Raw genomic sequence first — 17149 nt, 5'->3', positions numbered from 1 at the left:
CACAGCTGTTAATAGTATAGTGTTGCTCTACTTCCTACACAGATATCTGAAATCTTCATCAATTATTATTTAAATAAGTATATAATATTTTATGATTTCCTCAAAATATTTTTTCCCATAGCGTACATAAATTTATAACAAGTACAACTGTTCAAGGTTGAACACATAATTTTAAAATAGTAGGTCAACTTCTACGTCATATAATTTTATTGATAATGTTGTTATAGGTCTTTATATATTATCAGTTATACATTTGAGACTTAAATTCATTTATTTATTATTATTTTTGAACAATGAACTATATGTATTTTCTACAGTCATATATTTAGTGTTTTCTTCAAATTTGCACGAAAATAGATATTTAAATTAGGTACCATTTAATTGTTATTTAAAAATATTATTCGTGAATACTTACTATATAGTTATTTAATTATTTGAAATTTTTACGTATATTCTTTTAATTATTTATACACACCGTGATATTTTTAAATGCAATGTTTTAGGAAATAATAAAATTCAACCTATTGTACCAGTAATTTACAATAATAAAGTAAATTACTTTAATAACAATATAAAAAAATCATATCATGAAGTATACTTATAGTATTATAGGCGGTCTCTGCTCAGAATCGTTATTCATACACAATAATATTATCATTGAATTCAAAATTCCAATTAATCACATCCATAACAGTAGCCCACTCGATAGATACTATAGGTACAGCAAAATGGTAACCAATTTATCACTTTTTTTTTAATTTATTACATTTATTATTATTGTTATAAAAATTAAAATTAAATGCACCAATAAATATTAAATTGAACTTATGTTTTTTTTTGATTTTATATTATTGTTTACATCTAGACCAATTGATTTATACTATTATTTTTTTATTTAATATTACAACTCGTATACTTGAATTTTAAATATGTATATTATGTTTATTTTTCATTATGTTATTATAGACATTAAATAATATAAAATATTGTTTATATTGTTGAATTAGTCCGTAAATATAAAGACATTAAAAGAAAAAGGTGGTCAAATAAGTAACGCTCTGGCTCTGCTGTACAGAAGGTACCGATGTGGACCTCAGACATAGAGTAGATCACTATAGTGGATGTGTTACATTTGAATGCGATCATAGGTATCATTGTATACGAAAAACTATTCTGAACGGCAATGACTTGTCAGCCTACGATATATTTTCCAGTGGGCGGCGAAAAAGGTGGTTTATGTTTGAATGATCTGAATACCCCAAAATTAAATCATGTACAGAAAATGCCAATTTAAACAAGCTGGTGTGTATTTCAAGTTTCTACGATTAATAATTTTTAACTAGAACAATAATCTAAAATTATTTGATAGTAAATGGTTTTTTACGAGTGAATTTTTTATTTCCTAAAAATTTAAATATAAAATAACATTTTTTAATTGACCAACGCTCAACTTCTTTTTTAATTATTGTAAGTTAAACTTATGGAAAACCTTGTATTAATTTTTCAATTCTTAGATTTAGATACTTATACAAACATTTTTATACATTTATAACCACAAAAAACTTGCAAGTATTCATGATTTTGACGAATTATTGTCAATATTTAAACTTCAAATTCTAATAAAAAAAAAATTATACCTATGTATTCTTATAATTTCTAAATCACTATAATAAGACTAACTCATGATGAACATTGTATTCAATTCCCAAGTATTTTGAAACAGCCAAAAAATGTTTATCGATATTTATATAAAAAAAAAAAAAAAAACAAATATTTCAAACGCTATTAATAAATAGCCTTAAAATAAGTGAATAAGTGAAATATTTTATAAAATTAAATTATGTAATGAAAATTCCAATCCAAATAACTGGTGAAATTGTCACGTATCGACGACTTATACTTAAACTAACCTTTGAATAATACCAGACATTGAAAATCGTTTGAGCATAAATCATTATTCGTTACGCGATTTCGTAATAATTTTAAATTTAACGCTCATAACATTTTTTCCTTTAACGACACTTCTAATTTTCTCTATAGCTATTTGAAAGAAAACTTATGGAAATCATAGTGTTGAATTATTTAATCTTAGATATACATACAATTTTTTTTATGAATTTACAACTACGAAATTACTTGCAAATTTTCACAATTTGGACATATTTTGTAAAAATTTGAACTTTAAACAAGTATAAAAAAAATTTTTGACTCACAATTTTTTTTTTTTACAATAAGATAATTTTATAAGAAACCTTTTATTAAATTTTTAAGTTTTTTTAGGCACAAAAATTTTTATTACTATATAAAAAAATGTTTTGGAAACTGCTGAAAACTTCTTACTTTTTTTACTTTTTATACACACACAAAAAAAAACACACATCATTGTAAAATTAATGGTATTTATTTTTATAAATCACTTCGTTAAAAATATAAATGAAAATTTTTATTCCACTTGCAGTACATATTATATATATTATACATACCTCAGTGAATGGATTTTCTTTGTTGTTTGAAATAAAAATTATATCACATAAAAATATTAAATAAAAAAGTTTTAAGAAAAAGTCATAATCAGAAAATGTATGACTAAGTTTAATATAAAAAAATATAATTTATTGTAAAATTATGAAAAATCCAAATTAGAAATAGCTTTTTTTACTTCTTCAATCCAGGAGGGATCAGTATCAGTACCAGTAGCAGTCGTTAGAGTGGTGGCTAAATTAACCATAAATGTGTCAATAGTTTCATTGGTAGGTGGCTCAATGTTATCTAAAGAAAAAAAATGTATTTCAGCTAATAATAGTAATATAATATATATAATAGTATAATAATATAATATAAAATTAACTTATTAAAATAATTAACAAGATTATAATTAAAATAAGATGTTATACCGTGTTCTAGAAAATTTAGAAACTTTATATTATTTGACAACTTTTAATGTACTATTCATTTTACACAGTTTACTAAGTAAACTAAAAAATTAAAACACCATTCATCATTCTTAAACAATTTAAATGTGGGGATTGTTTATTTTTACAAGCTATTAATAATAAAATATTTAATCATGTAATATGTATATATATATATAAACATGAAAATTGGACACTTGCCAGTTCCACTTTTAAACCTAGATGCATGAATATTTTAATAGTAAATTAGAAATAAATGGTATGTATTATAAAATAATAAAACCAATATATTTAAACATTTTGCAGGTCACTTAGAATCAAAAATATAATTTTAATATTTAATAATATTTCAATTTAACTAGTTTAATATGATCAATCTAATTAAAAACAGCCAGATAACAGTGACAATTTAAATAATGCCTACGTCATTAATATTTAACTAATGATTTTATAAAATTTTGAACTAAGATACTTATAAATCTTATGAATACAAATAAAATATATCAATTAACAAATTTTACAACATTTATAGAATGTTAAAAATGTGTTTTACTTTATCATAATTCATAAGCAAAATTATAGAATACTTTAAAAAAAAAAAAGTTATCATGAAATATAGTCTTACATCCAAATTGCCTTATCACTGTTTTATAAATATACTTTATCGGGTTTTATTTGTTTAAAATTAAAATAACCTAATGCTGATAATAAATATACAAAAAAATATACATATATGTGACGAACAAAACAAGTAGTTAACATGTCATGGTTGTTGGAAGTTTCTTATTTTTACTATTAAGCATAGCTATAAGACTAACACAACTATACATACATTAGTAGATAGTAAGTACAAATGCAGACAAATGTTAGTTTTAAATATATAACCTATTTAAACAGCAAATCATGAAAAGTTTACAATTTATAGAGAAGATGTGCCGAAGTGCAAAGAAACAACCACTAGATGTACTTTTTTCAAATCAAAACACATTAATATTATTGTATTAATTCCTCAAGAAATTAATGGGTAATATATGTATAATAATTGTTTAATAATTAATATTAAAAAACTAATGATTTCCTCAAATTGTATTCGCATTATCATTTTCAAATTGTTATTTGTTAAGGCTCAAACAATTAAAGAAATGGCCATATAAATACATATACAATTTTATTACTGGATTTTAGAAGATAGATGAAAAATGGTCAACAATTTGGTAGTTAAAAATACAAAACTGTGGAAGTATTAAACAATGGGCAGTTAGAACTTTAGGCATTTTTAAAAACTCCAATTTATTATTAATTTTGCAAAAGTAACAAGGCAAATTAAAATTATTTAGATACAATTTGTTATTGAACGATAATCTAAACATTTTGCATATTTAATTTTTCAATATCTGTTAGATAAATACTAATATAGTAGAAAAAAATTAATTTGTTTAATCAACTTTAAATATTTACCTGGGAATGAAATACCAGCAAAAGCATTTAGAAGTAAAGGTCGTAATTTAATTAAATGCTCTTCATACTTTGAACATCCAGCTTGGAGTTTTTCAGTATTAGCCTCTAATTTTACAATACCATTTTTCATGTTTTCAATATGTTTATCCAAAACGGCTACTTCTTGTTCTTGATCTGTTACCGTTTTACGGAGGTACCTTAGATCACTGTCTCTACCTATAAGAAAACAATAATAATAATAATAATAAAGATAAATGAATAATAATAAATAAAATTTAATAAACACCAACCTTTACTAAAATTTAAAAATTCGTCAGTAAATATTGGTATGTCGTATACTGTGTTAATGTTATCATTAGATGATTTTACTTTTACTAATTCTTGATCCTAAATAAAATATATACAATTATAATTAACTATAATAATTAACAATGAATTTGTAGTAATTGTATAAAATCTTAATTTGTAGTATATATTTTTCATGCAACAATCTTTAATTTAAGATCCAATATAAAGTATAACCTTTTTTAATTTGGTATCACCAGATGATTTTTCTTTTTTTGATTCTTGATCCTAAATAGAATAAATGCATACATTGTTAATAATTATTAACATTTAACTTGTCATTTTATAAAATTGTATAGTGTTCTCCATCTAACTGCACTAGTGTCCACTGGTGACATTAAAATAATTAGTTTCACTAACATCACCAGATTAAAAAACAACTAAAATTTAATGTAATGACGCACTTTTAATTGTATCTACATGATTGCAAAAAAAAAAGACACCATGAATTTTAATATTTTGGTAATTAATAGAGTATCAAGTACACCCATGTGGTGTATCAGTATCAGAGTATAAATAAATAAAACAGATGGAAAACACTATTAATCTGTAATACATATGTATCATACAACTGTTTTTCATTAAATCTACAGTATATAAAAAAAATATATATATAACCTTTTTTAATTTGGTATCAACAGATGATTTTTCTTTTTTAAATTCTTGATCCTAAATAGAATAAAAATATAAATAGTTAATAATTATTAAATTTAATCTGTATTTTATAGTATAATATTTTTTTTTTATGCAACTATCTTTATTGAAAGCACCATTATGAAAAAAAAATTATTAGCATATATTATATCAATTTTATATTATTATTTAAAATAAAGAATTGATATAATAGATAAACGAATAAAAGGTTTCACTAATAACTATCTAATATTAAAAAAAAAAAAAAATTTTTAAAACTAACACTTTATAATATACTGTGAACTAAAACGTCAAAAATATTATATTAATTTTAAACATATCATTAGGTAAACCATAGTAGCACGTACCTACATTTCCATAATTTTTCAGGAGAGCACTTTAAACTATTTAAATTGTACATTACTCATATTATGATACGTGATATCACTCAATTTTGTTTTGAAGGGAAAGTAATGATTTTTTGGTTATCGTGTATATAAACAAAAGAAGGCACAAGAATTTATACATAATAATATAACCTAATCTTAATTTGACCAAAAATGTAGATACGCATTATTACGATTTACCTAAAGACATTCAATTTTTATGAAAATAAAATAATTAATATGTTAACAAACTTCTTGAATCTGAGTATTAACTTTATTTTTTTTCATTTTGCGTTGTATAAAATTTTTGTATGCATCAGTCTTTCTATAAGCTGCTAATTCTTCAACATATTTTACTCGTTCTTGTTCAGCTGCTGAGAGATAATGCTAAAAAAAATTTGAATAGTACAAAATGTTTATAAAAAAATAGTTATAGAACTTTTTTAATGATAATTTATGGATAGTTTTCTAAATATTTATTTCTGTATTTACTGGTGAATTATATGACAATACTTTTTAACATAAATCTGTATAATATAAAAAAAATTACCCAAACGGGTTTGTGTGAAATGTGCTCTAAAACTACATAACTAAAATTATCTATTTAACAAATTATTTTTGAGAACCATGACCTTATTTATTTGTTAATTCTATTTAACAAATTCCGCTATAATACAAATTTTGTTTGTTCCCCATGAGACTTCGTCGAATATAAGTTTCACTGTACTATTATTTTTTTTCTTATTATTTAATTTGTCACAACAGCGTCATACAAGGTCAGCTATTAAATTTATAATGTTGAAAGTTTTTTCTTTTGTTTAGTTATTTAAAATGAATAATAATTATGTGTGAGTTATTAACAATACCACAATTTAAAATTGTAATAATCTTAAAAGGATGAAAAAGATTCATCCTGGGAAACTTTATGTTGTATGTTGCATACTCACATGTGGGGAAACCATCGAATCTGTTTTAGCAAAAGATAGGTTAACCAAAAATATTGTAATTAGATTAGCACTGACTTAAATTAAAATTAATAAAAATAAATATTTAAAATGGTTAAAAATGAACATTATCTACCTCATTTTTAAAATTAAATTTCCAAGTTATCAATTAAACATTTTTAAATAGTTTAATATAGCATTAATTCAACAGATTATGATAGCCACAGCAACTAAAGGGCTGAATCAGTTAATTATATTATAACTAAATGTAATTACTTGTTTTTTATCTGCCGGCAACTGATTCCATTCGGCAGCTAACTCTTTGGTTATTTCAGCAAATGGTAAATTAGGATTTTCGGAACGAAATTGGTCACGTCTATCATTTAAAAATCGTATGTATCCTATAAATATAGACCAATAATTAATCTACTTTTAATAACTATAAAAATTATAATAATTATATTTAATTACCAGAATGTGGAGGTCTTGGAGCTGTTTTGTCGCGTAAACACTTTCTACGTTTTTTACCTTTCGCATTATTTTTATCGACTTTTTTAGATATACCATTTTCAACGAATACATCATCTTGATCTACAAAATTTAGAATTTAAATTGGTTAATACACACCTATTATTAAAGTATAAAATTATAAATGTAAGTACCTGATTTGTCTGTAGACCCTGAGTTTTTAGATTCTTTAGATTCCATAGTAATTGTAATAAATCAAGTTGGCTCTTTTCCTTAATAAATACTAAGCATATAATTAATATTCATGCAAGTCAACATTTACCATCCTGAAAAAAATTCAACACAATGTAGAATAGTAAAAATTATTGTGATAGGTAATCCGAAAATATTGTTTTTCACACCATTTAAGACGCTCAAATGCAATCCAATGGAACAGTGTAAGTACTAGAAATGTGGTCGGTAATGTAGACTGTGAATACACTACACGTCAATACTAATTCAATATTCTATTGACATTTTAATTTCCTAAAATAATATGGATACGGCATTACAATTTTCATAAAACGCAAACTGTAAGACCAACAACAACACTGTAACACAGAGAAAAACGATGGTTTTTACTAGCACGACGCGCGAAAACATGTAAACAAAAATGAAATAAACATTATTTTAAATTGATAAAACAGAGAAACGACTTACGATCCACAATGATATTAGTCGAGTAATTGTCAATCCGAACACAAACGGATGAATAAACAAGACGTAAGATCACAATTTATTATTATTACAGTTATAAGTAGTTATAACTCGTATTATAATCATGATAAAGTTAATTTATCATATTATTATAATATCACAAATTCTACACGACTGTTATCATATATCCGTACGACTGTTATATAATCACCGTAATCGTTCGGTTCGCGCGAAATAGGGTGACTAGGGCGAGTAACTTTAATGCCTTCTGATCGACTTATAAGTTATATTGTTACGATGCCTTTTTTGAATTTTTGAATTGTAACAGCACTGGGCCATTGTTCTCAGTGGCGTAACTGAGGGCCCGCAGATTCCGCGTTGCGGTGGGGCGCTGGGTCCCACTGTAAATTGGGGCCTTTGGTTAAAGTAAATTTAATTCCCGCGAAAAAAAAAATTGAATAATTGCTTTTTTCAAATTAAATTATTGTTAATCTATGTTTAATAATAAACTTATTGTGTTAATGTGTTAATACTTACAACACGATTTAAGATTGTTTTAAGCTAGGTATCTTAAATCGTAACTTACAATAAATAACAATATTAACGATAGTAAAAACGTTTTATTACTCAATTTCTCCAGTCTACAAAGTTATGTATTGTCACATTACATGTAACATTTGTAATATACTGTAATATGTAGGTATATCTATATATCATTATGCGTATATCTTTACCATTGATTATAAATTTTGTATACTACCTATACCTACATCTATATTTAAATATTTTAAAAATTACTTGATTCAAAAAATATGTACTTTACATTTTTTATATTATATTATAATACATGTTAGTTGACGAGTTAGTCCAAAAAAATTCTAGAAGATCGCAGAAATTTAAATAAAATAATTCAGTACAATTTAGTAATTTACACCATAGGGAAAACATTTTAGGGGTGGTCAAAATAAAAAAAAATCTCAAATGTAAGGTAATAAAAATTATAACAATATTATGATAATATTTATTGAATTACAAGTTTCATAAGTAGGAATTTCCTATTGGCTATTAGTTATAATTAGAGTTGAGAATGTCTAGTATTTAAAAATCTAAAATATGCATGCACTTAAGCACTTATTAATGAAGAAATATGCGCTTAAAAATGTATTTTATTTTATTATTTTGTCTAACTATAATAATTATAAAGCGAATCACTAAATTCCGTCACATAACTTTTTAAACTAAAAGCAAATGGTTCATTTTGAAAATGAAAAAATATATACCTATTACTGAAAAAGTTTGAAATAGACGAAATTATTACGCGACGAAAATATTTCATACAGTGCGAGCGCAATGATAAAACAAGTAGGTACCTTAGTACGCGCCAAAATATGACGGACAACTTAAGTTCACTTCCTAATTATTCCTATACGCATTTCGGTTTTATCGATTTATCGGTCAGATAGTAAATTACCTAACCAATAATGAAAATATTATTTTTAAACCATTTTGTTCTTTTTTTGTCTAAGCAAATTTAAGACCTTACTTCGAAAATATCCAAATAGGTAGGTATGTTTTTAATTTTTCTAATATAAGTACCTACCCAAATATGCAAAAATATGCAAAATAAAATTATAAATTTGATTTGGTAGGTATTTATATATGTTAACATATTTATTTGTATATTGTTTAGAAAGAAATCTTGTTTTTCCAAAAAAATAATTTTTAGTTATAATAGTGTAATAGGAAAACCTATGTAATTTGTGAGGTACAATTTGAAGAGGGGCCCAAATGCAGAGGACAATAATGACACGTCTGAAATCGAACATTTAATCAATACTCCAACAAATTCAGGTAGCATATTAAAATATTGCCATCCAGATAGCATATAAGTAATATAGGTAACAATGTAATTATAATATTATTTTTATAATGACTAATAATACTACAATAACATTACTTTTCTGTAATATTGAAGATACAAGAACATTATTGTAATATTTTATATTAAAGTATTATTTTTTGGCCAAGAATATTTCTTTATAACAATAATACTAGAATATTATTATTATTATTAAATACATTAAGAAAAAAATTAGCTTAATTAATTTTAAATAATGTATTGTATTTATAATTCAAAGAACTCTTATGGAAAAAAAACCCACCAAGCAAATGACTATAGTTAGAATTATCAAATACCATTTAAGTTCAACTGGAAATACCTACCTAATAAATTATTAAAATAATTTAACAACATATTCAATTTCAAGCTAGTCATAACTAGTAATATAGATAACAACCAATGTTTATAATTATAGTTGGGATATTTATATGACTAATGGATTATTATATAAAAATAAATAAAATAACTGAAAAGTTACATAAATATTGATGTTATAGCTGATAAGAACATGGTTTATGGTGGATCTTTATTGTTTTGATCATAAAATAATTTTGTCTCAAATGAAATATTCAATTTTCACCACAAACTAAGAAAAACATTACAATTTACACTATCTATATTTTAGTATTGTAAATAAAAGTAGCTTATTGACAAACATAAACTGTATCACCAGGAATGATATGGCCTGTTCATCTTAAATTCATGATTATTGATATTATAAATGAATTATATACATTACAGAAAAAATTTAAAATACACATAATATTTAATATTTTCATAAAGTAAGTAACAAAATAATACCTTTCAATCACTTAAAACCATGTATCATCTATCAACCATAGAAATATATTAATTTATTTTCATATTATATATATTCATAAATACCAATAATACAATTTTTGAAATGTATATTAAAAATGATATGTGATTAATTACTTAGTGAATTATGACTTATTGATTACACTAGTGTAAAATTAATTCACTAATATATAAACTATTGCAATTATAAAATGTTAACGCAAAGGTATCTAATAAATAATTGATACAATAATGAATTGATTATACATAAAATTAAAAAAAAACTAAAGCGCCATCAAAAGAGTGTCTAAGTGTATCTCTATTAAACAATAAATTTCTAAGGATATGTTAAATATGAGCAGAGAGGAATGTTAATTTAGTTATTACTATATTTGCCCATAATTCTTATACAGCTAAACAATATAAATATAATGTGGTATAATTCCTATTTTTACACTAACTTTAAATTTGAAATTTAAATTGTAATCAAATGGTGTGTATTTTAAAATTATTTAACAGTTTGAAATGTAATTAATGAGAAGTGGTAACAATGATTACTTATTACAAGTGAAAAGTAACATAACATGACAAAACCATAAACTAACATAAAATCCAGTTAAAATAATTTTTGATTCTAACTTACAATACCTTATTCTATTTATGATAAAAAAAAAATATATAAGACATTAAAATATAGAATATAACATTATATTAAATACATAATACAGCTTTTAAATAAAAATGATTATTTAAACAGATAGAACCACAAAATAATTCAATTCATCATAGCAATGAAAAAATTAATTCTTATAATAAATTTCTGTAATAATACATTTAAAGGTCCTTTTTTTCGGTATCAGATGTTTCAAGTGGTTCTTTGAGTAGTGTTTCACTCTTGTTTGTCTTATCTGCTTGATTCCCGGGTGATTTTATGTTTTTATTAATACATGGGCAGGATGAAAGCAATGAGCAAACTTGATCATCGCCAGCATTATTTTGGTCTTCAGAATTTTCAACTGGTGTTCTGAACCAGTTTAACATGGGCTTGATAATACCCCATATGAAGAGCAACAATGGCACAAGCACACATGGTACACAAACCATTATTTAAGTATTTGATGACTGCCTAAATCAACTAAAAAGTAAAAAAAATTTTTTTAATTAATAGAGTTGGGGAAGTCATTCTACTATATAATAAGAGTAAGTGTCAAATGTACTTCACTATTGAGTAGGTCACTACAATAGATGTACTAAATTCGAATTCAATGATAGATCATAAAATATAAAAAAAAAAAAGGGTATGCATAAAGACCAATTATAATGTTAATATTACATATTTATATTAATAAATGAAACTTATTTTTCTATAAAATATATAATAGGGCAGTAGGCTGAACTAATTTTTGCTTAAAATTAATCGTTTATATTTTGTAATAATTATTAAAATATTGTTTCATATTTGTGATTTCTTGAATACAGAGAATACTGTATCTAATGGATACCTATTAGTAACAGAAACCTCTAAGTAGTAGATGGGTTTTTGGAAACCAAACTACAAACTTTCTAAAAATTAAATTCTTTAAATATTAGATATTTTCTGTCTTTCACTGTAATATCATTAGTTGTTATTAATTTATAAATCAATAATCAATACAAATAAACTGGTATAAATAACTTAAAAACGGTAGCACAATTCCATAGAACAGTGGGAATGAGGGAACCAGATTATACGTTTTGGGACACTAGCAATAAAATATCTATAGTTTGATATTTTTACTTTTTTTATTTTTGTTTTATATGTTTTATAGTACAATAATATAATAAATGTATATTAATTTAATAAATTTACATCATAATAATTGTTATTTAAGAAGTATTAATGAATAAATCTTTTACTAGGTAAAAAAAAAGAAAAAAAGTTATTGTAGGCCATTTAGATTTACCTACATTTCTTAGTCCAAAAAATATCACTAATATGCTCTTATCTCTCATGATTATTATATTTTCATAAAATAATGATTTATCTTATTTATTGTTTAATCTATAACATTAACATCTAATTACATAGCATACTAATTAATATATATAAAAATGAAGAACCCAAAAGTCACCAAAGAAAGTATTTTGTACTACACATCATATCAGGTAAAATTACATTTATTTGTTTCTGAAAAATCACCTAAATAAATCTTTCAAACAGCTCAGTCACTTATTCAGATTAGGTAATACAAAATATAAAATAGGTAATCAAATACTTTAATATTACTACTATTGAAATTGCTTGTTCAGTGTTTAATAAACTTACCTAAACTTTGCATGATTACATCAGAAATTACCCCCATTTTAAACCTTATTTATATGAAAACTGGTCAAAGATATATTTATATTATAAAAATACATTCTCCTATCTGGTTATGATGAAAATTATGAGAATTTCCATATCGAAGTATATTCCTCAAAATTGATAAACCTTCATTGTGGTACATTCTGGATGCCACCATAATCTGGAATTACTTACATATTATAATCGAATGAAAATGTTTATATGGAATGGTGCAATAATATACCTACATTGAATTGATTACATTTTATATGGAATCATTATATTATTCAATTAGAACTATTTTTCACGAATAGGTATGAATAAAATTATTTTTTTTTTTAACAGAAAAAAAACCTATACCTACTATGATGAATACAAAATATGGTAGAAAGAACTTACAATTTATTGTAAACAAAGATTTACAGACAATAATGTAAATCGATGAGACACTCAATTGAAGACACCAAACACTACGACAAGAAATACAAAAGTAATAATAATAATAGTATTTTAGATTTTTAGCACAATAAGAAATTTGAAACAATAGTAATTTAGACAACTCACCGTGTTAAACTATAATAATAACGAGTAATTACTGATTTTGGTGTTTGTTTTCCCGTTTCCTTTTGAGCGCACTGATAACGAACCGATAAGCGCTGTAGATATCAGAAATATGATATTTAAACTGATAACTGACAATGATAATAAGAAATAAATATTATTGTCAATAAATTGTCATACTGCATTTATACTGTGGTACCTATTTGTTATTCGTTCGTTCTGTCTCTGTTTCTCTAATCTCTAGCTTTGAGAACCAGCGAACCTAACCATGGCCTGATTTAAGCGCAGCTTATCGGCCCGCACCACAACAAGGCCCTCATCACACATCACACAACTAAAAAAAAAAAAAAGCTCCGTCTAACAATTAGGTACATAAAATTTTTTTTTTCATTACTTCGACATTATTGACGTAGGTACCTATTTAATGTTTTATATGTTTATGGTCTCTAAACTACCTATATAGTACCTACGTTTAAAAAGTACGCGGTCCTAGGATAAAGTAAGACGATTTCCTCTTCCTCTGTAAACTAATCACTGTAAATTCTTGAATTTTTCACTAAAATGTTTGTATTAGTGTCATCTATGTACAGTTAAATTTTAAAAATATTTTGAAATTTTTTTTGGAAGTGTCGATGACCAAAAAAATTTGAAAATTTAAGATAAAGTTCCTTAGGAGTTGTTCTTATTGTAATTAAAAAAAAAAAAAACAAAAATCGTTAGGCATAGTTTTTTTTATAAGCATTTATAATCTTTACGAAACATGTCAAAATCACTAAAATTTGCAATTAATTTTGTCGTTGAAAAATTATAAAATTTTTTGTGTTTGTATGTATCTAAGGTAAAAATTAGAAATTAAAAATTCAACACTAAGTTTTCCTTCAAATACCTATAGAGAAAACTCAAAGCATCATTATACGAGTGTCGACTAGGAACAATTTTAATTGCGTTTGAATTTAAAATTTTTACGAAATCGCGTAACAATAACGATTTTAAATACTTGTTATTATTCTTATTATATTAATTATTGATTGGCCTTTTCTTTACATAATTTAATTTTCAAAATATTTTTCTTAATTTAATGCTATTTATAGGCATTTTAAATATTCGTTTTTGTTTATTTTTTTTTTTATAAATATCAATAAAAAATTTTTGGCTATGTCAAAATACTTGAAAATTTAATATTAAGTTCCTCATAAGTTCATCTTATAGTGATTCAAAAATTATAAGATTCCATAGGCACGATTTTTTTTTATTAACATGTAAAGTTCGAATATTGACAAAAATACGTCAAAATCATGAATATTTGCAGATTATGTTGTAGGTATAATTCATAAAAATGTTTGTATAAGTAGCTAAGAGTTGAAAATTTAATACAAGATTTTTCATAAGTTTGGCTAACAATAATTATAAAAGAACTTAAATTTTTGTGAATTCAATCCATGAAAATGTTAACCACCTTTTATACCAACCACTGTAAATTATATTCTATGCTGACCAATAATTTCCGTTCAGAATCGTTTTTCGTATACAACGATACCTATCATTGGATTCAAATTTAACACATTAATTATAGTGACCTATTATATAGCAAAGTGTTACTCAATTTTATTTTATTTAACATAGTGATTTTTAAATTTTTTTTTTTTTAGTTTTGAAATTTACCACTTTACGAATTACAGTTTGATAACAATTATCAGTAAAAACCCGCAGGCCACATATTTTCTAGCACTTTTATTATATTATAAAATAATTCACAGTTTTTTTTCGAAACTATAGAAAAAAAGTATTAAAAATCATAAAATTAATAAAAATACAATGTTGAAACGATAAAATTTTCAGAAAAATAAACTCAAAAAAATTGTTTTCTTTAGTTTTTTTAAAAATAATTAAATAAAAAATTATTTTTTAAACTTTTTAACCAAAACACTAAATTAAATTAAAATATAAATTATTTGTAATTCTTGTCTTTTAGTCTTAAAAATTATGATATATCCGTTATTTCAGGACTTGTGGCAAATGGGTAAATCCTCACGGAACACTGTATAGGTACTGTATTACTGTAACAATTAGCTAATTCACAGCTAAAAAAATTCTACGAAAATATTATAAAAACAATGAAATAAGAATTTGATTATTCGTCAGATTCTTTTGACATTTTTAAACCACTGGAATAATATTATACGTATTGTGCAGCACCTATGCCACCAGTTGTAATTGTGATTAAACGCTGCCAAGCACGAATGCTGAGTCGACGATATAAAAAATCTAAGCAAAACATTTAACATTTTTTTTTATTTTTTTTTTTTTAGTAACTAAAAATATATTGTACACCTACGTAATATTATATTCATAGAGGGTACATTGTTTATACAGTGATTTATCGATAACATCGGTGTAGAGAAATCATGGAGTTTTACTTATTCCGCTGAATCATCCATGTTAGAAAACAATATATTTATAACAATACCTATAAATATATTCTTATAGTACCTAATACAGTACACTGCGTTATGTCTTAGTGAATTATCATCACAGATTATAACATCGTAAATAAAATTCTTACGTACTCCGCCCAACCAATGTTAAATATTATATACTATTATATTATTATAAATTTGTACACAATAATATAATTTCATGTTCAGTCTTGTAAAATATTTTTGTCCGTGATTCAGATTTATATTTGTCTGGTCTATCATATTAGGGTTAAGCACGATGCGATAATACCACAGAAACAATATAGGTAGTATATTGTTTGATCACACGCATAGAGCATGATAGGTACAAAGGAACTAATAGTCATTAAAATATTTTTGAATCGTCATAATTCTGGTAAAAGTTTTTAATGAAAGTTTTACTGGGAACCTATTTTTTGTACGAAAAGGTAGATACATCGTAAATTTTGAATTGTTTAAATAAATGCAATTATAATTTTCGTTCTGGCTGTCGACAAACGATGCGGTGGTAGAGCAAATGTCCCCTTAATTTTAAAGTGGAACTTGCGGGATAGCGAGTGGTTTGCAAATTATGAAAATGAGTTTGCAAATTATTACATGATAGGTACCAAATATACTAACATTCATTAAAATATTTTTAACTGACTTAACATATTTGAATCGTCATAATTCTGGCATGATTGAGCTACAAATTGTATTATATTGATAGTACCCCCCCCCTCCCCCTCGATTTTGAAATGATTCTTCCAGCTAAAGTTTAAGTTTGCAAATTCTTAAAATAGATTTTCAAAGTATTTGCAAAATATCTGTACAGGTTTGAAGTTGATCGGACAAAGTTGGGGAGCTAATTTCACCGACATCAATACACTTTAAAATGTCAATCGATAATAAAAAAAAAAATGTGTTCTAATAACCCGTATAGGCATTACTATAGAATTAGTCAAATGTCAAAACAGTAGTATGCGAATATTGTTATTGCTAATTACCTACCAACAGTATTAATTTAATAAAATAAAAATTAATTAGTTATTACTTATTATTATTTAATTTAATGATTTTCAACTGTATAATCCATCCTAGAAACGTGAAACTGATCGTAAATATTCACGTCGCATATACAAACCTACCCAAGTGGAATTTTAAATATAATTTTGTCTTTTTCGGTGTTTTCTTCCTGTTACTTTTAGCCCGTACCAAGTACCAGCGTCCGGAGTAGGTACAAATGTCAAGTACTGCTGAGTATAGCGTAACAAAACGATTTAAAGGTTA

At 24.4% G+C, this 17149-nt stretch overlaps 1 protein-coding gene and 1 long non-coding RNA gene across 4 annotated transcripts; both read right to left on the bottom strand.

Annotated features, from left to right (window-relative positions):
* Positions 1 to 2379: 2379 nt before the first annotated feature.
* Positions 2380 to 7979, bottom strand: LOC114125506 (high mobility group protein 20A-like). Of its 2 annotated transcripts, XM_050207388.1 has the most exons (11): positions 7846 to 7978; positions 7548 to 7736; positions 7341 to 7472; positions 7150 to 7269; positions 6955 to 7079; positions 5987 to 6121; positions 5334 to 5384; positions 4893 to 4943; positions 4661 to 4757; positions 4371 to 4586; positions 2380 to 2769 (listed from the first exon to the last, which is right to left on the bottom strand). In XM_050207388.1, the coding sequence occupies exons 3-11, from the start codon at positions 7384 to 7386 to the stop codon at positions 2624 to 2626; spliced, it is 987 nt and encodes a 328-aa protein (XP_050063345.1). In that variant the 5' UTR covers positions 7387 to 7472; positions 7548 to 7736; positions 7846 to 7978; the 3' UTR covers positions 2380 to 2623. The 2 variants fall into 2 exon arrangements, with proteins under 2 accessions (XP_050063345.1, XP_050063346.1); XM_050207389.1 differs by lacking the exon at positions 4893 to 4943 and having other exon boundaries at positions 7846 to 7979.
* A 2268-nt stretch (positions 7980 to 10247) lies between these two features.
* Positions 10248 to 13739, bottom strand: LOC114125508 (uncharacterized). Of its 2 annotated transcripts, XR_007606029.1 has the most exons (4): positions 13624 to 13739; positions 13428 to 13555; positions 13263 to 13333; positions 10248 to 11675 (listed from the first exon to the last, which is right to left on the bottom strand). It is a non-coding gene; the product is annotated as an uncharacterized LOC114125508 (long non-coding RNA). The 2 variants fall into 2 exon arrangements; XR_003592522.2 differs by lacking the exon at positions 13624 to 13739 and having other exon boundaries at positions 13428 to 13621.
* Positions 13740 to 17149: the final 3410 nt, after the last annotated feature.

This window comes from Aphis gossypii, chromosome X (assembly GCF_020184175.1).
Source record: "Aphis gossypii isolate Hap1 chromosome X, ASM2018417v2, whole genome shotgun sequence".
In the NCBI taxonomy this organism is placed as follows: domain Eukaryota; kingdom Metazoa; phylum Arthropoda; class Insecta; order Hemiptera; family Aphididae; genus Aphis; species Aphis gossypii.
Note: the sequence above shows the minus strand (reverse complement) of the source record. Positions and strands in the feature narration are given on the sequence as shown.

What these genes read in the sequence shown, in the direction of transcription:
- LOC114125506 (XM_050207388.1), bottom strand. Translation starts at nt 7,386, where the DNA reads ATGGAATCTAAAGAATCTAAAAACTCAGGGTCTACAGACAAATCAG. An exon ending in ATTTTTAAATTTTAGTAAAG is followed by an intron (nt 4,587 to 4,660) that starts GTTGGTGTTTAT and finishes GTTTTCTTATAG; the next exon opens with GTAGAGACAGTGATCTAAGG. An exon ending in TGCTGGTATTTCATTCCCAG is followed by an intron (nt 2,770 to 4,370) that starts GTAAATATTTAA and finishes TTTTTTCTTTAG; the next exon opens with ATAACATTGAGCCACCTACC.